Source organism: Mus caroli, chromosome 9, assembly GCF_900094665.2.
Source record: "Mus caroli chromosome 9, CAROLI_EIJ_v1.1, whole genome shotgun sequence".
Classification (NCBI taxonomy): Eukaryota; Metazoa; Chordata; class Mammalia; order Rodentia; family Muridae; genus Mus; species Mus caroli.
The window spans coordinates 106875905-106894268 of NC_034578.1; the positions used below are offsets into that span (position 1 = coordinate 106875905).

Below are 18364 nucleotides of genomic sequence, written 5' to 3' on the forward strand. Positions count from 1 at the left end.
TCCCCTCCCCCTCTCCCTTCCTCTCTCTAATGCCCTCCTCTTTCCCATCTTCCCCTGTCTTGTTCAGTCCTGTCTTCTCTCCTCTTCCCCATTCAACTCTTCTGTTTCCTTCCCCAATTGGTGACACTTAACATTTGCAATCTAGAAACAATATATACTAAGGACAAAAGTATATGTTTAAAACTTAAGTTTGCTTAATTTTCTTTCTGGGCAAAAGTTCTACACCAAGTTCAAACTGAGGCAGCACTGGGCTTTGTGACATCTCTGAGTAGATGTGACTGGCTTAGTCATTTTGGAAGAAAAGTTCTAAGAATGTGTATTGCTCATGTTTGGTACCCCTCTCTTCTTCCAGGAAACCATGATCAGTATGATCATAGTGAAATGCAGCTTTCGAAGGCTCCTGAGAACACTGTTCTGGCATTTTGGGCAGAAACAGGCAGCTGGCTATTACTTCTCCATGTCCTTCTTGCTTTGCCACCAGTGAAGCTGTTAGCAGTGAAGCCTAAGGCAGAGGGCAACACCTCCCCTGACCCAGGAGAACTGAAACCGGAAGCTAGAATTCAGACCTGCCCAAGACTACGTTGAAGAGCATTGGCAACATTAGTATGAACTGAATCCTCTTCTAAGGTGACTGGAGAGACATTCCTCAAGAAATCTGGCATGACATTTGACTGGGAGATATAACATGTATGTGACTTGTGTGTGCTTTTACTCAGAACTAGTTGTGAGCACTGTGACAGAACTTCTGAAAGGCCACACCTTGCCATGATCAAGAGGACTCTAAGGAAGCTGGAGCTCATGAGTATGCTTTCTCCTTGTTGTCTCAGAGACTGGATGGATGAGGGACTGAGATCAATCGAAAGAGTGGGACAAAGAGCTACCTAATTAATCCCTTTGGCTGCTAAGTCATTGTGAAAAAGCCATTGCTGATCAAAGGACTTACAAATATCCAAAGCCTGTTGGAAACTTATAGCTTACTAAATTCTTAAGGGAATCTCTCTTTCTATGAGTTTCTCTTATTACTTCTCTTCTCTTTTTCTTATTCCTTCCTTTAAAGAGAAAAATTCAGATGGGCTCCTTATGTAGTTTGGGCTTGCCTTGAATTTGTAATCCTCCTGTCTTTGCCTCCTGAGCACTGGGATTTCTGGTGTGTGCTACCATGTCCAGTTCCACAGATTCATTTTAATATGGCTATGGAATTTCTCCTTAACATGGAATACATGGACAATAGTCAACTTTATGCTTTGAGCATGAGTTCTTCATCTCTTCAGAATGTGCTATATGTATATGTTTGTGTGTATGTTGGGAGTGAGAGATATTAAATGCTCTAATCCTATTTCCCAAATACCACAGATCTTACATAAATTAAGAATCAGCAGTCTAGGTGGCCTGAAATTCTGCATTTCTAACAAGGTCCCAAGTGATATAGGGCCTGCTGGTCCATGGGCGGGTAGCCTGGGAGTGGGAGTCTCTGTCTCTCTGCCTTGAGGAGCATATGATGAATTTGTTACTAGAAATCAGTCTTCACAAAGACAATTCCCAAGTCCAGATGTTTGCAACATGCAACTCTGTTAATACCACTTGGTGAGAGAAGAGCTCTCTGTGGTAAAGGGAAATCCTAACTATCAAACGGATGAATCTAACAGACTAAGTTAAGCACTGATGGAACAGACCCGTTTGGCTGAGACAGAGAGTGGGGTGGTAGCATGTGCTAGCTGTTCTGATGAACTACAGGGAAATTTTCTGATGGGTCAGGAGTGTGAGAAGAAAAAGGAGACAGAATAACACTGAAAACTTTGTCCTAATCAACTGGATGAAGGGTTTTTCCTGAGCAGAGACAGGTGTGGGAAGAGTCCGAGTGGGTGGGTGGCTGGCTGAACAGACTGAAGAAAACCTGTGTGTTTGTTAATTTCATGGTGCCTGCTCTGAAGCCCGAGTCTAGGGCAGAGCATGAGGTCCAGAAGGCCTTGTCCAAAACCATAGGAAATCTGCATACTAAAAAATAATGTAAACAGTTCACAAAGAAGGCTGAGAAAACCCTGGTCAAGGCTAAACAGAACTGGCCACTGGAGCAGGCAAACTGTCTCAAATCTGTTCTGCCCTGGACAAAATCTCCATGCTCTTGGGTGGAGAGTTAAGATGCTGAGGTGTCTGAAGAACGGAATGGTAGGTAGCACCACGTACCAGTGCTCGAGCAAGATAACCATGCTGTGTAAAGGAGTTGGAAAAGCTTCAGCTCTTTCTGTACTGGGGACCACTGAGCTCTAAGCTTGCTCTCTGTCCTGGCTAGCTTCCCCATCCTTTCTTGTAACAAGTGGTCTCTGGTTCCATTGTAACTCTATGTCTCTGCTTAGTTCTTTGTTTGGAAACATACAAATCTGTAATCCATCTTAAGGTACCCCAGGAACCCTGATATCAGCCAATATCAGTTCCATATTCCAAAGACTGGACTTTGTAGGCTGTAGGTATCTGGAGATAGCACAGAAGCCTGATGCTGGAGATGAAGCTTGACTTGCTGTGTGGGGGTGATATTACATCATCTCATTCAAAGACCATGGCAGCCTTTTGGAATCATAGATATTGAAACTGCACTTAAAAGCTGCTTTTGCTATTAAACATTGACCCCCCACTTAGACCCACAGGCAAGGTAAGAGTCTGGCGTCTCTGCCTTGGTTTTGTATCTGCAGTTGGCTTAAAGCTCAGAGGGAAGCAGTGGTCCTTACCCTCCCTCCTAAGTCACTCTGAACTCCAAGAAGTGCAAAGCCTCTCAGAGGAGGATAATCATCTATGGAGATGAGGCTGTAGCCTTGCAAACATCAGATTAACAACTTAACACCATGCTGGACCACTGCAGATGAAGTAGAGATAATAGTGGGTCTGTGCTGGGCAGCTTTGTAGCTTGACCAGGAACAGTCTTTAATACGGCATACCTCTTGCCCTTTATTAAGAGATTTATTTTATTTTATTTTATTTATTTTTTTATTTTTTTATTTATTTATTATATGTAAGTACTGTAGCTGTCTTCAGACATTCCAGAAGAGGGCGCCAGATCTCGTTGCGGATGGTTGTGAGCCACCATGTGGTTGCTGGGATTTGAACTCTGGACCTTCGGAAGAGCAGTCGGGTGCTCTTACCCACTGAGCCATCTCACCAGCCCGAGATTTATTTTATTTTTATTTATGGATGTGCATGTATGTATGCGTACATGCATACTTTTGGAGAACCTTTGGGCACCTTTGGAGAAGAGAAGAGGGCATTGGAGGTCCTGGAACTACAGGCAGTTGTGAGCTGCCTGACTGGTGCTGGGAACTGAACTCTGGTCTTCTTCAAGAGCAGCAAGTGTTCTTAACTGCTGAGGACTCTCTCTAGCCCACCTTGCCCTCTCTTTAAACCTCATGTCTGTACCCTGGACTCCCGTGTCTGTTCCTTTTCTCACTTTTTCACTCTGCTTTTTGACACCATGCATCCATCTAATCAGCTTATTGGTGATGAGTGTGGCCAGGCCTAGCCTATTGGGACTTCTGGTGATGCTATTATTTGCTTTTCAGACATGAGGTAGAGAGCAGCTATTCAGCACATCTACGTCACATGGTCTCAACGTGAAGCCCAGAGCAAGGCTTGCTGAGGCCCAGATGTGCAGTGCGGAAGCCCTCGGGTCTGCTGGAGAAGAGAGTCCACACATAGGTGCCAACAAAAGTCAGGCTCACCATGAGTGCCCATCACACGAATGTGAAAATTTAGTTAAATTTGTGGCTTGATCTTCAAGATGTTGAACTCTAGGGCTGCTCTCTAGATCCAGCTGGTAGGCACCGGGTTCTAGACTAGGATGGTGCTATGATTCTCTCCAGTTCTGTGTGGCTGTCATTCCTCAAGTACACCCCACTTTATTATTATTTATTATTATTTTTTACTGTGGATTCTGGACATTGATTTTAGGTCCTGGGCTATTTCCTATCCCCTGCAGTGCATTTTGCATCTTAATGGTCTCTTGGAAGGACTGGGATATGGATTGTGGTCCCCTCTCCTCTGACTGGCACCTTTGCTCACCTGATTCACAGTGCAGTAGATGTGGTGCAAAGTCAGGTCTAAGTGGTCAGGTTCTCAGGTCTAATCTGAGTCAGAGGAGGATACACTCATTCATAAAAGGGTGTGAACAACAACTAAGCATTTTTATGGCCACAACTCTTGACCATGTCGTATCCCAGAGCTATCGGAGGGTGAGGGGAGCCTGAGAGAAATGGACACAGCTCCTTGCAGACCCCGACTGCACGCATGCTCTGGTTTCTGCAGAACTGTCTCCCACTCACCACTGTTGCTCCGTGTCCTCATGTCAGATCCATCTCCTGGCCCATCAGCTTCTTCAGGGACGTCTACAAGCTCTGAAGTCTTGGAGGAGAGAGGAGATAACATAGAGTAAGCCAGTGAGCCACACTGTATCATGGACCAACCAAGAAGAACTTTAATGTCAGTACTGGGTCTAAAGAGGAATTTGTATGACATTTGTGACCTTTCAGCCATTATGGTTTGTCATTGATTCACAGGTTAAGGGGCATACAACCGTCCATACATCTTCACACACGCTGGCATGGTTTCTATTTAAATCACATTTCACACCATTTCTAGGGTTCTTCCAGTAGATGAGCTGACCTCACCTTTTGAACTTCAAATGAGATTAACATCCTCTTCAGAAGGTCATCAGGGTTTAGGTGTTTTCAAATGGATAAGTTATAGGAGACTGGGAAAAGGCTCAGTTGGGTAAGTGGTTGTTGTACAAGCATGAGAGCCTGAGTTCGAATCCCCAGCACTTAGATAAAGGCCAGGTACAGAGGCCTAGGTGCTTATAGCCCAGTGCTGGGGGCCACTGAGACAAGCAGATCCCCTGAGCTTAGCCAGGGAGAGGATGATAGACAATGATAGAGGAAGATGCCTTACCTTCACCTTTGGCCTCAACATGCATGCACACACATGTGCATATCCCCATATGAACATGCACAGTGACACAGAAATATTCTAAGTGCCTTGGGACTGGGTTCCCTGGAGCCAAACACTTTCATTTTACTATCAAATCTTTTAGTGTTTACACAAAATGACCATTAAAGTATACCTGACACAGCTACTATGTTCTCATTAGGGTGGGGAGCCCCATCCCCTTCCTCTTTGTTGTCCCCTATAGTGCCAGCAAACTACCCACTAGTACTCATCATTACTGAGTAGAAGACAGACCTAGCTGGCCTCAGTGTTATGCATAAATTGAGGAAACCATAAAAGTTATTTTCATTCTTTTTTTTACTTGCCATTTTTTTTCCTTCTTGAGAATTTATTGATGTAGACAATGAAACATGATGCTGATTTTTTTCTCTTGGAAGTCAGTGGAAGGCCTGAAGGAGTTTAAAGATGGCTTCCTGGAGCTGGAGAGATGGCTCAGCAGTTGAGAGCATTGACTGTTCTCCCAGGGGATCTGGGTTCAAACCCCAGAAGCCACACAGCAGCTCACAACGGTCTGCAACTCCAGTTCCAGGGGATCTGACACTCTCATACAGACACACACTCAGGCAAAACACTGATGCACATGAAATTAAAGCCTTTCAGAAACTGTGTGGCATTGGAAGGTTTTTTTGTTGGGGTTGAGGAGCTAATGAATTTGAGGGACCTGCTGTCTCTCTCCCCTAATGCTGTAGTTACAGATATGCGAGCTGCCCTGGCTTTTATGTGGGTTTTGGGGGATCAAACTTGGGTCTTCATGATTGCCCTGTTAGCTAGCACTTAGCCAGCTTAGCCATCTCCTTCGGCCCCACCCAGACCCTTCAGAGAACTGAAAATGAGGTCAATTACCGAGGTTCTGGGCGGTGAATCAGAACCACTGCCTGAGCCGCCCTTCTTCGTTCTCTGGGCCAGGGACGTGCCGAACCGGAGGGCCTCATACACGGGGTCCACTTTATTGCCACACGCTGCAAAAGAAGAGAAGACCCGCCTCAGCCCACCCGACCTGGGAAGCCAGATCTCCACCTTGAGAACCAGGCCAGGGGGCTTCGTGTTCACGCTTTTGTAATGGGCAAGGGCTCACATCAAACGCTCTTGCTCTCTCTGGGAACTTGATACGTCCAACTAGAACTCTGTCCCAGAAGTCTTCCCGAGTGGTTGGTTTTTCTCTTTCGTTATTATTCCCACTATACTTTGAAGATGCTTCCCAGGGACCAGTTTGTTTCCTACAGCGAGAAGCTCTGATCACCAAAGAGGGAAAAATTTTGAAGTAGGACGAAAGTGTTCTCAAAAGAACAGGAAATGACCCCCTCCTGAAACATTACGTTTCTAATGAGAAGCCGTCTTTAGTTTATCATTTTGAGTTTAAAAATCTAACCAGCTAAAAAGACCATAGGTGTAGAGGTTACATGCACATAAAACAAAACAAAATGAAAATTCAACTAAAACAACAAATACAAGCCAGTTAAAAAGAGAACATGAAAGAAAATATCTACACCATATCTGTAGTGGGCACTTTCAGGTCTTCATTAAACAACGTGTGTGTGTGTGTGTGTGTGTGTGTGTGTCTACATGAGCATACACACACAATTGTAAAAAATACTGACCACTGGCCCCATCTTACAGTATACAGCAGGGGGTTCAATGACACAGTTGGTAAATGGGGAGCTGACTCTGCCCCAGAGCTGCCTGGTACCATACCCCATGTTGCTTTGATGCTGCCAATGGTAGGACAAGTGTATTGTCTTGTTGCTGAAAGTCTGGGAAGTGAGATGTCTACTTTTGAGACAGCAGTTTTCAAACTCCATCAGGGAGATGATGAAAAAAACCTGTTTCCTCTCCAGCAAAATGAGTAGAGCTAAAACAGCCACTACACAGACATCTCAGGCTATCCAGGCTTTGTAGTCCATCTGTATATGGTGAGGGTCATCATTGACTTTGCTGTTAAAATCCCACCGCCCATTACTGTCCCAACTCACCAATGGGCATAACTTCTTTAATGCATCCAAACTGTTCGTGAATGAGCAAGGGGGAGCTGTAGTAACGCCGAAATCCCTTTGGCTGGGGAGAGAATGGAAGAGAGAAGGTCTCAATGTCAGAGAGAGATGGAGAAAAACAAGCAAGAGTCCAAAGAGTAAAGCCAGTTGTCTCCCTTTAACATACTCACATAGCCTATTAATTTTATAATTTACCACTGAGAGGGAGAAGGGAGAGAGGGATGGATTGAGGGAAACAAAGTAATGTTCCATCTAGAAGGCCAGCTCCCTGCCTCTTGTACTCTATCCTATATGCAGAAACCCCTCACCCCTAGGACACATCTAACAATTTTTCACCACAGCTTACCTTGGACACTTCAAGTTATCAAGACCCTACATAGGGGAAGGTAGATGTCAGAGCATGCCCAAGGTCCTTGAATATTTTCATAATGTCACCCAGGAACATCCACTTAGCCTGTGTGTGTGTGTACGTACATTCTATTGTGTTTCTGACTTATTACCTGTGGGCTTTTTCTTTGTCTTGTGGGAACTACTCTTGGAAAGAGAGAAGGGAAAAGATGTGACAGGAATTTAAGAGAAGGGGACATTGCAAGCTAGAGTCACTGGATGTACTTTCTAAGCTAGACTTGCTATGCTCCAGGCAGGGCTGGAAGGTAACCTGGTAACCTGGATCCTGTGAGCATCCATAAATCCTCACACATCTTCTTGCAAGTGCTGCCCATCTTTGTCTGGGCATTGCCAGAGATGGGGTTTGGGCATAGAAGTGGCTCCCTACCCTGAAAGCCTGTCTTTGGTGACATTACATTTGGTGTTAAGATATTGTACTTAACGTATCCTGAACTTTTCTTTAGTGTCAGAATAGTCAACAGAATTCTTTTCCTGGGCTGAGCTTAACAATCTCTATGGTAGACATTCTTGGTGTAATACTTTAGTCACTTGGGTTCAGTGGCCTTCAAATCTATTCTGGGGTGCACTGAGACCACACTCCTGAGATGGTCTGAGCAGAATGTGCCCAGACTGTCACAAGGAGGCAGACTTCTGTACATTCCGGTGGAGGTGGGGTAGCTTCAGCCTTCTCTCCACCCCCACTCCATTGACAGCCAATTAAATAAGCGGTAACCCAGCTGGAACAAAGCACCCTAGTTTGCATCGGATGATGGGGACTCCTGTAATGCCTAACTTTGAAAACTTGAATTGACCCAGGAGGGGAGAACGTAAGTGCTACAGCTGAGAAGGTCCCACAGTGACACGCCTGACACTCTTCTGAGGACAGGACTCCTTACCAGTGCTGGTTTTGTTACAGAGATTGACACACTTCTGCCCCACTGCTGTGCGAGTTAAGCTGAGTGGCTGGCCAGTGCTTGTGAGCATGCTTCAGAACTCCTGAGATGGGGATTATATCACTCCTGTGGCTTCCCAGGAACAGGGACTCTGGGCAGAGAGTTCCAGGGCTCCATCTGGCAGCAGCCCTTACCAACTTGCCCATGCACCGCTGGGGCGCCAGGCCATCTGCACACTTGTGGTGGATGCTCATCTTACAGGCTCCGCAGCGCAGTCCGTGCTTAGCATGTGTTCCTGTCAGGCACACAGCAAACTTTGGTTAGATACAGCTTGCCCGTTCCTGAGGTTTGATCTGAAATCACTGAAAGAAAGTGATACAAGTTATTTATTCTCCAAGAATTTTTTTCATGAAACTTGAAAATGCCAAGAATTTAAAATAATGTATGTTTTCCCCCAACCCACGTTTTCTGTAAGGTATTCTCCTTTTGTTATCTCCTTTATGTTCACGACATTAGCAAATCTGAGCTACCTTTGCTCTCTTTGTCCTAACTGGAGTTAGCAAAACCCATAATCTTTGCTCTTCTTGTAGGTCATCCATCTCTTCTCTCCTGATCCTTACTGAGTCACACTGGTCTCCACATCTTGCCCGTCTCACCACTATGGGGAAGTGTGGTGTGAACTGAGGGAAGCCTGATATCCTTCATGCTCAGGAGGCATTAGCCACAGGTCTTTCTTTCAGATCTCTGGGTGCATAAGCCCCCTAGTCCCTCCACGTCCTTCCACACACTGCTTTATATATCTGGGATGCTGTTCTGTGGATACTTGGCTAGTGACCCCTTCATGCATTGTCTCTGTCATTTATACCAAGCATTTCCCTTCCCCTGTCTAAATATTTTCCTTCTCTTTCCCCATTCCTTCAATCTCCCTATCACCCCTCTCTTCCTCTTTCTGTCCCTTTCCCTCCTCCACTGTCCTCTCTCTCATCTGCTTCCTCTCATCTCCCTCTCTTCCTCTTTCCTCTCTTTGCTTCCATTTTGTTCTCCTCTTATTTCTCTTTCTCTACCTCTTCAATTCTCCACCCTCTCCTTTTATCTACCCCCTTCATGCTGGAGATGGAGTCTGGGGTTCCTCATATGCTAGGTACCTACTCAGTCACTGAGCTACAACCCAGACCTCCTAAGGTTCCTTCAGGTAGCACCCGTGATCATCTTTTATAACATTTATCATAACTAGTCACAGGTATTTACATGGAAACTTGCTTTGGTCTTCCTCTCCCTCTGGATGGGGGCTCAGTGAGAACAAGGATAGTGTGTGCGGTTTGCAGCTGTGAGCCTTGCCCTGTACAGGACACATTAAATAAACTAGTCACAGCATGTGATGAAGCCACGGTAGCTGATTTGAGGTCCTTCATGGGAGCAGATTCTTCAACACTGTAGAAGTATTTAAGAGCTAGACAAGGATGTGAAGTTCTAGCTGCATCGTTTAATTTTAAAATTAAGAAGTTAGAGGGTATAAAGGATGATCTGTCCCAAGGCAATGAAGACCCTACCTTGTTTCATTCTTTCTAAGCTTGGCTCTAATATCTCGTCCCATTTTTTTCAGGACTGCTTAATGTATGTGGAGGTGAATTTGGGATTAATCAGCTGATACAACAGAGACATGCTAGGATCCACAGCTCATCTGGGAAAGGCAACTGTTAAGCTCCACAGTAGGCAAAGAACTAAAAGTCCTCTGGAAGATGTCATCTGGAAAGCCCCCTAAGAAAGTACCATTTAACCAAGAACCTGTTGACATTACATGGGAAGACAGAAAGCTGCTCTCTCTCTCTCTCTCTCTCTCTCTCTCTCTCTCTCTCACGCACATGCACACACACCGTGTTAATTATTTATACGCAGTGGCAGAAAGCCCCCCCCCTCCTTGTTTCCGAGAATTATCATTCAGGTAAAGCATGCTATTTTGTCAGAGCCTGGTCTTGGAGGCAATGCCTTTCATTTCGATTCTGAGCCTGCTATTTGTGCCTATATGGGAACAGGAGGCAGATCTTCAATGAGGAGCTGTTCCACTGTGAGCGGGCCTCTGAAATGGTGTCATTATAAATGATAGCATCTCTTCCTTCCTCTATGCATTTCCTTCCCCTGACTTCAGTTTTCCGACTTGCTTTCATACTTTGCCTTGTGGTATGAGTCAGACCACCAGTGATTACTCAGTGTTAGGTGTCCCCGTTTCCACTGTGCAGTGACAAGCGTGATTGAAGGGGAAAAGCTCCGACTCTGACCTCCAGAGAACAGGGAAGGGGTGATTTGGATCACTGCAGCCGTCCTGGTTTAGCCCAGAAAGATTTGGAGAAGGTCTGGTCGGACCTCGATCTGCTACATCCGCCTTCCATTACTAATGCCTTGTTGTATGTGCCCCTTCCATTACTAATGCTTGTTGTATGTGCTCCTTATGCTTGACTAGCAAGAAAAACCTAGCTTTGAATTTTAATATGTCCGTACTGGCTCTTCAAATTGAAAAATGCAACTGATATTTATATTCCTTTAACTGCCTTCACCCTCAAAGGAGAACGCTCTCCCCACAGGCTAACAGAACGGTGTCATAAAAGAGATGGCCTTTGAACTATGGCAAAGTTACAAGCATAAATCAAAAATACTGTGAATCAGAACGCGCTGGAAGGGGCTGGAGGCAGAGCTAAGATGGTCAAGGGCTTGCCTTGTAAGCAGGAGGACCTGTGTTCAACCCCCAGAAGCCTCGTAGAAAAAGAAAGTTAGGTGTGATGGTGTGTGTTTGCGATTTCAGTGCTGGTGAGGAGACACGAGGATCTGTGGGGTTCTCTGGTCTCCCACTAGCCTAACTGGTAGACTTCAGGCCGGTGAGCAATCCTGTCTCAAACAAGAAGGTGGGCTGTGTCTGAGGGACCATCCTCTGGTCTCCATAGGCGTGGGTATACACCCATGCATCTGGATATTCACAGGCATGCAGTTGTGCACAACACACAAATACACGGAGTGCACTTGAAGTTCTCACCCCACTACACACTGTAGCTTAGAACAATATGCTATACAGAACTGCTTGCTCCCCCAGGAGCGTGCAAATGCCAAGGCTTTGAGGCTCACTGCTGCCCACCTTCATGAGAGAATGTTTTATAGTTATATTGATAATTAGCCTGGGATATGATCAAAATCCGGAGTACAGATGTTACTGACTATACAAATTTCTCATCATAAAATTGAAAATTCCCAAATTGAAGTGTTCTAAGTCAGGGCTGTGTGTACAAAGGGACTTCCCAGGGGCTGCTAACATAGCTCAGTCTGCAAAGGTACTTGCTATCCAGCATGAAAAATTTGATCCCTGGAATTCATAAAAGGAGAGAACTGACTTTTGCAGTTGTCCTCTGATCTCTACATACAATCAGGGGTGCATGCCTCTAATACACAAAACAAATAAACAAACATAAATGAATGTAAAAATCTTAAAAAATTGCATAGGTTTAAATAGTTAGAAACAAGAATGTCACTGGATTTCAAGTAAACAGTATTGGATTGGGACAACACACTTAATCATATCAAAGTCCCAGTAAAATTATACTTTAGGAACTAAAAATCACCAATAGGAAGTGTAGACGTGAGTTTAATATTTATTTGGAAGATAAAAAGTTAATAGAAACAGGGTAAACAAGCCGGGAAGTGGTGGCACACACCTTTAATCCCAGCACTTGGAAGGAAGAGGCAGACAGATTTCTGAGTTTGAGGCCAGCCTGGTCTACAGAGTGAGTTCCAGGACAGCCAGGGCTATATAGAGAAACCCTGTCTTGGAAAACCAAAAACCTAACAAACAGAAGAACATGGTAAACAATTTAAAAAAGACATGGACACAGAATTCCACAATGACAGTTTAGAAACTGCAAGGCCATAGACCCTTAAAAACATTCAAATGGCAAAGTTCTGGCAGAAAATTATTTCCAATGTAGGGTTTTCTTTCCAACCTAGATTTTTATATCCAGCTAAATAACAAACATAAGTAATGGCAGAATACAAATACCCTTTAAAATTTAGATCTTTCTTCAAAATTCTTTCCATGTGCTCATTCTTAAAAATAACTATTGTAGAATATGCCTTAGAAAAATGAGAGAATAAGGCAAGAAATTAAAAATCATGAGATATGGTGTAGAGCAGACATGGGAGAGAGGTGGGGTCTCCCATGTAACTGTGCAGTAGCCCAGGCTGGAGCTGCAAGATGAAGTCAGGGGGTAACCTGGGGTAACCTGAAGGATAAAACAAAGGAGCAAAGAAGTTTATCGACTTAGAACTTTATAACAGATAAAAGCACTTGAAAGACTGTGGGAGGATTTATAAATTACAGAGGTATAGAAAGTTAAGGGAGTGGAATGGACCTTTTTTTTTGTTTGTTTTTTGAGACAGGGTTTCTCTGTGTAGCCCTGACTGTCCTGGAACTCACTCTGTAGACCAGGCTGGCCTCAAACTCAGAAATCCACCTCTCTCTGCCTCTGCCTCTGCCTCCTGAGTGCTGGGCTTAAAGGCGTGTGCCACCACGCCTGGCTTGAAAGGACAATTTTTAATTTGAGGGAAAATAAAATATGTGAAAGGAGAGAAATGCAATCATAGTAAAACATTTGAATTAGCAAATATCAGTGGTGAGTCACAGGGCCTAAACTGACCTTCAAATCTACACAAAACTATGATTTAACTGTTTCGATAAAGCTGTTCCAGAAAGGGCAGAAGGAAGACAGGCAAGTGTGGTTCTGGTGGCCTGAGAGATGAATCCTTATCTACAACAGAAAGTCACCAAAGGCCTCATTAATCAGTACAAATAGCAGAGCTTGTCACTGAGGACTCTGGCTGTGAAGGTCACAACCCAGCAAGGGCGGCTCTTGGTGCCTCTCAGAGTGAGTTTGCCATGAGCTGGTTTCCACTGTTGCACTTTTAAGACCATCTGTCTCGATCTTTTTTCATGTATTGTGTCAAAAGGTGATGAGAGGAAGGGCAAGATGCCTCCATGGGCAAAGGAGCTTGCTGTTCAGTCCGATGGCCGAGTCAATATCCAGGAGTCACACAGTAGAAGGAGGGAACCAATTCCTGCTTCTGTGGTCCTCTGATCTCCACAGGAGCACTCTAGCACATGAACACATACACACATACATGCACGCATGTGCACACAATGCACATATGAGCACACACACATATACATACACACCACACTCCCCACATGCACAAATATACACAAAGATTTTTTTCCTAGCTGAATAGATATTTTTGTTCATGTGATGGATTAATATGACATGCCATTAATGAAATGTATTAGATATATATATTTTACACTTGGCCATCCTGTGTTTTTTATGTTGGTAGTGCTGGGGATTAAATTTATGGCTTTGCAAATGATTGACAAAGGCTTTACCATTAAGCTATATCCCAGCTCTTGTTCGTGTGTGTGTGTGTGTGTGTGTGTGTTTTGAGACCAAGTCTGGCTCTATAGCTCAGGCTGGTCTTGATCTAGCTCTATCATTCTTCTGACTTTCCATCCTGAATTTTGAGGTTACAGGTGTGTGCTTAGTTTGTCTACATCAATTTTGAAAGGATTTTGACATTAAGGCATTGCTTAACTATTAGGAAGACTCAATATAATGTCAAAATTAAAGATAAAACAAGGGTTAAAAATCAAGGACCCTTAACTACAGAAATAAGTTGGAAAATGGGGAAAAGCCACTTGTGAAAGAAATGTGGGTATGGTATAGTATTTGAATTAGCAACAAACAATGGTTAAATGTTAATTTTATAAATTTGTTTACAATGACAAATTTTCTTTTGAGACAAGACTCCAAACTTGCTATGTAATCCAGGCTACCACAGTCCTTCTTCATCTGCCTCCTCTGTGCCCGTTACAGATGTGTGCCACAATAGCCAGCTGGCTTGGGAAAAATACTTCAAAAATGTATGAACCTATATATATAAACACGAATATCTATAAATACACCAGCTTATCCTCCTGTGTCAGGGTTATGAGATTCCCACTTTATGGCTAAAACCACGGCAGTACAGAATTCTAAATATACTATTTTTGTTCCTACTAATTCCTATGATAGAGTTAATTTATGAATTATTGTGAATAGTAAAAGCCACAGCCATAACTAATAATAAAAAAGAATTATAACATTATACCATAGTAAAATTTATGTGACTACAAAATCTCTCTCCCCCTCTCTGTTTCTTGTCTCTCTCTGTTTGTCTCTGTCTCTGTCTCTCCCTCTTCCTGTGATGGGAGTTGCTCTAAAGCCTTTATGATGAGGTCTAATGGGATGAGCAGCATGGGCACTGTGATGCAATTGGGCTGATCATGGAGATGGCGACCATGTGACAACTAGGCAGGTGACCTACACAGCATCAGTGCAGCAGGGGAGAAGATGCTTCACTCCTGAACTTAGTGTGGACTCTAAGTCAGAAGGGTGTATAACTTAACCTGTGTCTTGTTTACTTATGGAATTTTCCATTAAAATATTTCAGATCACTGGTGATTATGGGTAACTGGAATTGCTATCCCTGGGGTAACTGCTTTTTATTCACTTAGTAAAATAAAGTACATTACTTAGAATGTATAGTTCTAAGTATAGTTATATTTATAATAATTACCAAACAACACATACAGAATACAGGATGCATTTCTATTATCTTCACGTGTGAGTTGTATTTGATACAATGATATGAAGATCAGTTCTAAGATCCTAAAGTCACATGAGGTCAACCAAGCCAGATGAAGCCAGGGAGAATAATTTTGTTTCTTGGTAGATGGACAAAGGTGAATTGGAAAGAAAAATGACTAGAGTTTGTCAGTGAGCACAGAAACACACATGGGTACACACTACACCAGAAGTCAGAAACTTGAATTCTTATCTTGATGTCATAAAAAAAATAGAATTAACAAAGAATTAGGCTTTCATGTACTGGGAGGAATAATTCCTTGCAGGTTACTTCATTTGATTAATAAACGAGCCCTGTGTTTTGTATGTAAACTGTTATTTTAACTAAGGAGGCAGGGACGGGCCGTAGCTGGTAGCTCCACTGGAAAGAATGAGCAAATGTTGGATATGTGACGCACTGGCTGTGGAGCTTTCTAGTCCTTCTGCAGTCTCCCATCCAAGTTCTAACCAGGCCCGACCCTGCTTAGCTTCCAAGATCAGTGGAGATCTGGTGCACGCAGGGATATGGCCCAAGGCTGCTGCTGTCATCTCAGCAGTCCTCGGGGGTAGGAATCCTCCACCTCCTGTCAGTCAAGGCTGCGAGAGCATTATCTGTTATGTCTGCACGACTCCCAGGTATGCCATGTGTCTACTCAGGGATTCGTTATTTTATTTTCAAAAACAATGAAGGATAGTGCCCCTTGCATATACATGGGAAGCAGGAGAATGGCAAACTTCCCTTCTCTGTCTCTTTCTCCCTTATACCTTGAGACAGAGCTATCACTGGGCCGAGGCTTGCTCTTTTGGCTAGCCTGGCTGTCCAGTCGGTGCTGGGGACTTTCCTGTCTCCACCATCTAGCTCTGAGGTTGTTGGTCTTTGCAGCTCTGCCTGGTTGTCTTTGCAGGTACTGGGGATTTGAATGCAGGACCTCATTCTTCCTCGCTGAGCCATCTCCAAAGATCTCAGTTAATTCTTATAATACTAGAGTTGTAAGACTATGAAGTACAAAAATAGGATTTTGTTTAACAACATATTATGGCTTCTACACATAAGCTATATTTGGATGTTCATATCTGGGTATGTGTGCATGTATATATACACGTGTAATTTATGAAGAGAGCATGGCAGGGTGGAAAGAGTTGGCCTTACACTATTAAAAGGTTTCTACAGCAGTCCTGTGCTCTGAGACCTTTCACAAAACACTCAGTTCTGAGTTAGTGGAGTGACATTTTTGAGAATTCCGGAATTTTGGTTTATTTTAAAAACATAGAAATATTATAAGAATGTGCTTTCATTTTAATCCCAGCCAGCAGCAGCCAGCACCTTTGCCCCACTCAACCCTTTGCCCAGGAGCTCCTGTACCACCTCCTGGATGATGAGGGAACCCATGAAGGCCTACTCATATGCAGGGAAAAGGGGTAGCTTTAGGGGTAGGTGTAGGGATGAGGGGGATGCTTTGGACTGGCCGCAGCAGCTGACTTTGATTTGCCTCGTGCTCCAGCAGAGGTGTGGTTTTACCAGCTGCAGAGATTTTCTGCCAATGTGTGATGTTTGGAATTCTGGGAACTCTTCAGAAAGCCTATGAATTTGAGGGACCCAAGAGGCAGGGCTAGTGGCTGTTGCTCATTTAGGGAGGTTGGTTACAGTTTGGTAGTAGCTGTGGTCAAAGAAGAGACAAGAAGAAAAGAATTAGATTCAGAGATCTCTCTCTTCTCTATCCTTCTTTTTTCCCTATCTAGTGTGATGGGGTGAAACTGGGGGGATAAAGGGTGGGAAAAAGAAGAACCCACAAATTAGCAAAGACTAACCATGAATGAGAGCTTCCCCTCCTGAGCAGTGACTGACTCTGGGGTCACCACTTCAGGTTCCTTAAATCTGAGCCAGCTACATCAAACCCAAGGACATGACCATGATTTAGCACATGTCTGCATGTGTCATTCTGTCCTGTGTTAGTCTCAGTGGGTTGGAGAGGTGGCTCAGCTGTTAAGAGTGCTTTCTGCTCCTGCAGAGGACCCCCTTCAGTTCCCAGCACCCAAGTGATGGCTCACAACTGGTTGTAATGCCACTTTTAGGGAATGCAAAGAGCCCTTCTGGCCTCTGTGGGCACTAGGCATGCACATGGTACGCATTAGTACAGGCAAAGCACTCTTAGACATAAAACAAATCTTTTAAAAAGAAGGACCTCTTCTAGAAAGCTAGCCTGAAGTGCATCCTCACATGAATATGTCATAAAGCATCAGTGAAATGGATTGTTTATAGAATTCACTGCAGAGCGAAGTGAGCCACACTTATCAAGCATATGAATATTTTTATCTAGATAATATTTGTTTCTACATAAAATATTTTATTTAGTATTTGTAGGAGAAATTCTCTGTTGAAAATCCTCTGACTACTTGGGGCGATTCATCTTGCTAACCATTCTTAAGAGTTGTGGCCAAATACACACGAGGACTCTATGGATGTCATAAGTTTGGCCTTCTGGAGAGTCTTCCAAGTAGCGGCATCAAAGGGCCACACCCAAGCTGGTCAAAGAGGACAAAAGCTACTAAAGAGAAAACAAAATAAATCGGACCACAAATCAATTCAAGATAAACAAGCATGCTTTCACTGGCAGGACAGAAAATGGGCAACTCGGTGTGGAACCTCATGCTTAGATCAGGTCAGGAAACAGCACCGCAGAAACATCTCAAATATGCTGAATGACAGCTGGGATGGCAAGGTATTCCCTTGTCAGGCTGGTGATATGAAAGTGGGGAAGACAGAGGCTACCCTGGAGAGAACCCTGCATCTTGGGCTCTTCTGGAGTCCTTAGGAGGGACAGTGGCAGAAACAGTTTCCTCTCCTTACCCTGGGAAGAATCCCTCCCACAGGGAGCTGCCACTGATAGCTCCAACCTTCTAACTAGCATGAGAACCCTTTGTGGTATCGAATGTGCTATGTGCCAATCATGGTTTGGGGGCAGTGGAGTAAGATGTATTTGCCAAGAGGAAAGCAGGCAACACTTAGTACTTCCCAAATCCCTGCATCAGGAGTCAGCAGATCTTGTTCTCTAGCAGAGAACACTCTAACCTTCTGGTGGGAACATCAGGAAAATGGATAGGACTGGAGATCACTACAGAAGCAAAAGAAGCCAGACTAGGAACTCAGTCAATACTGTAGGTTTTCTGTCATGTACAGAATCACTTTATCTATCTATCTATCTATCTATCTATCTATCTATCTATCTATCTATCTATCTATCTATCTATCTATCTATCATCTGTCTATATATTTATGTATCTACATGTGCATGTATGTGTGCATCTATCATCTATGTATCTATCATGTATGTACATATGTATATATATATGTTTGTATGCATGTATGTGTATCTATCATCTATCTATCTATCTATCTATCTATCTATCTATCTAT

At 43.7% G+C, this 18364-nt stretch overlaps 1 protein-coding gene across 3 annotated transcripts in view; it reads right to left on the bottom strand.

Moving 5' to 3' along the window:
- Stac (SH3 and cysteine rich domain) overlaps nucleotides 1-18364 on the bottom strand; it is a 123460-nt gene that overhangs the window by 32584 nt on the left and 72512 nt on the right. For 2 of the 3 annotated variants that reach the window (XM_021172830.1, XM_021172828.1), the window contains 4 exons: nucleotides 8452-8552; nucleotides 6960-7041; nucleotides 5833-5948; nucleotides 4308-4386 (listed from right to left, as the gene is read on the bottom strand). In XM_021172830.1, the coding sequence (XP_021028489.1) occupies nucleotides 4308-4386; nucleotides 5833-5948; nucleotides 6960-7041; nucleotides 8452-8511 (337 nt within the window). In that variant the 5' untranslated portion in view covers nucleotides 8512-8552. The remainder of the gene's footprint in view (nucleotides 1-4307; nucleotides 4387-5832; nucleotides 5949-6959; nucleotides 7042-8451; nucleotides 8553-18364) is intronic. The other variant, XM_021172829.2, reaches the window with a different exon arrangement.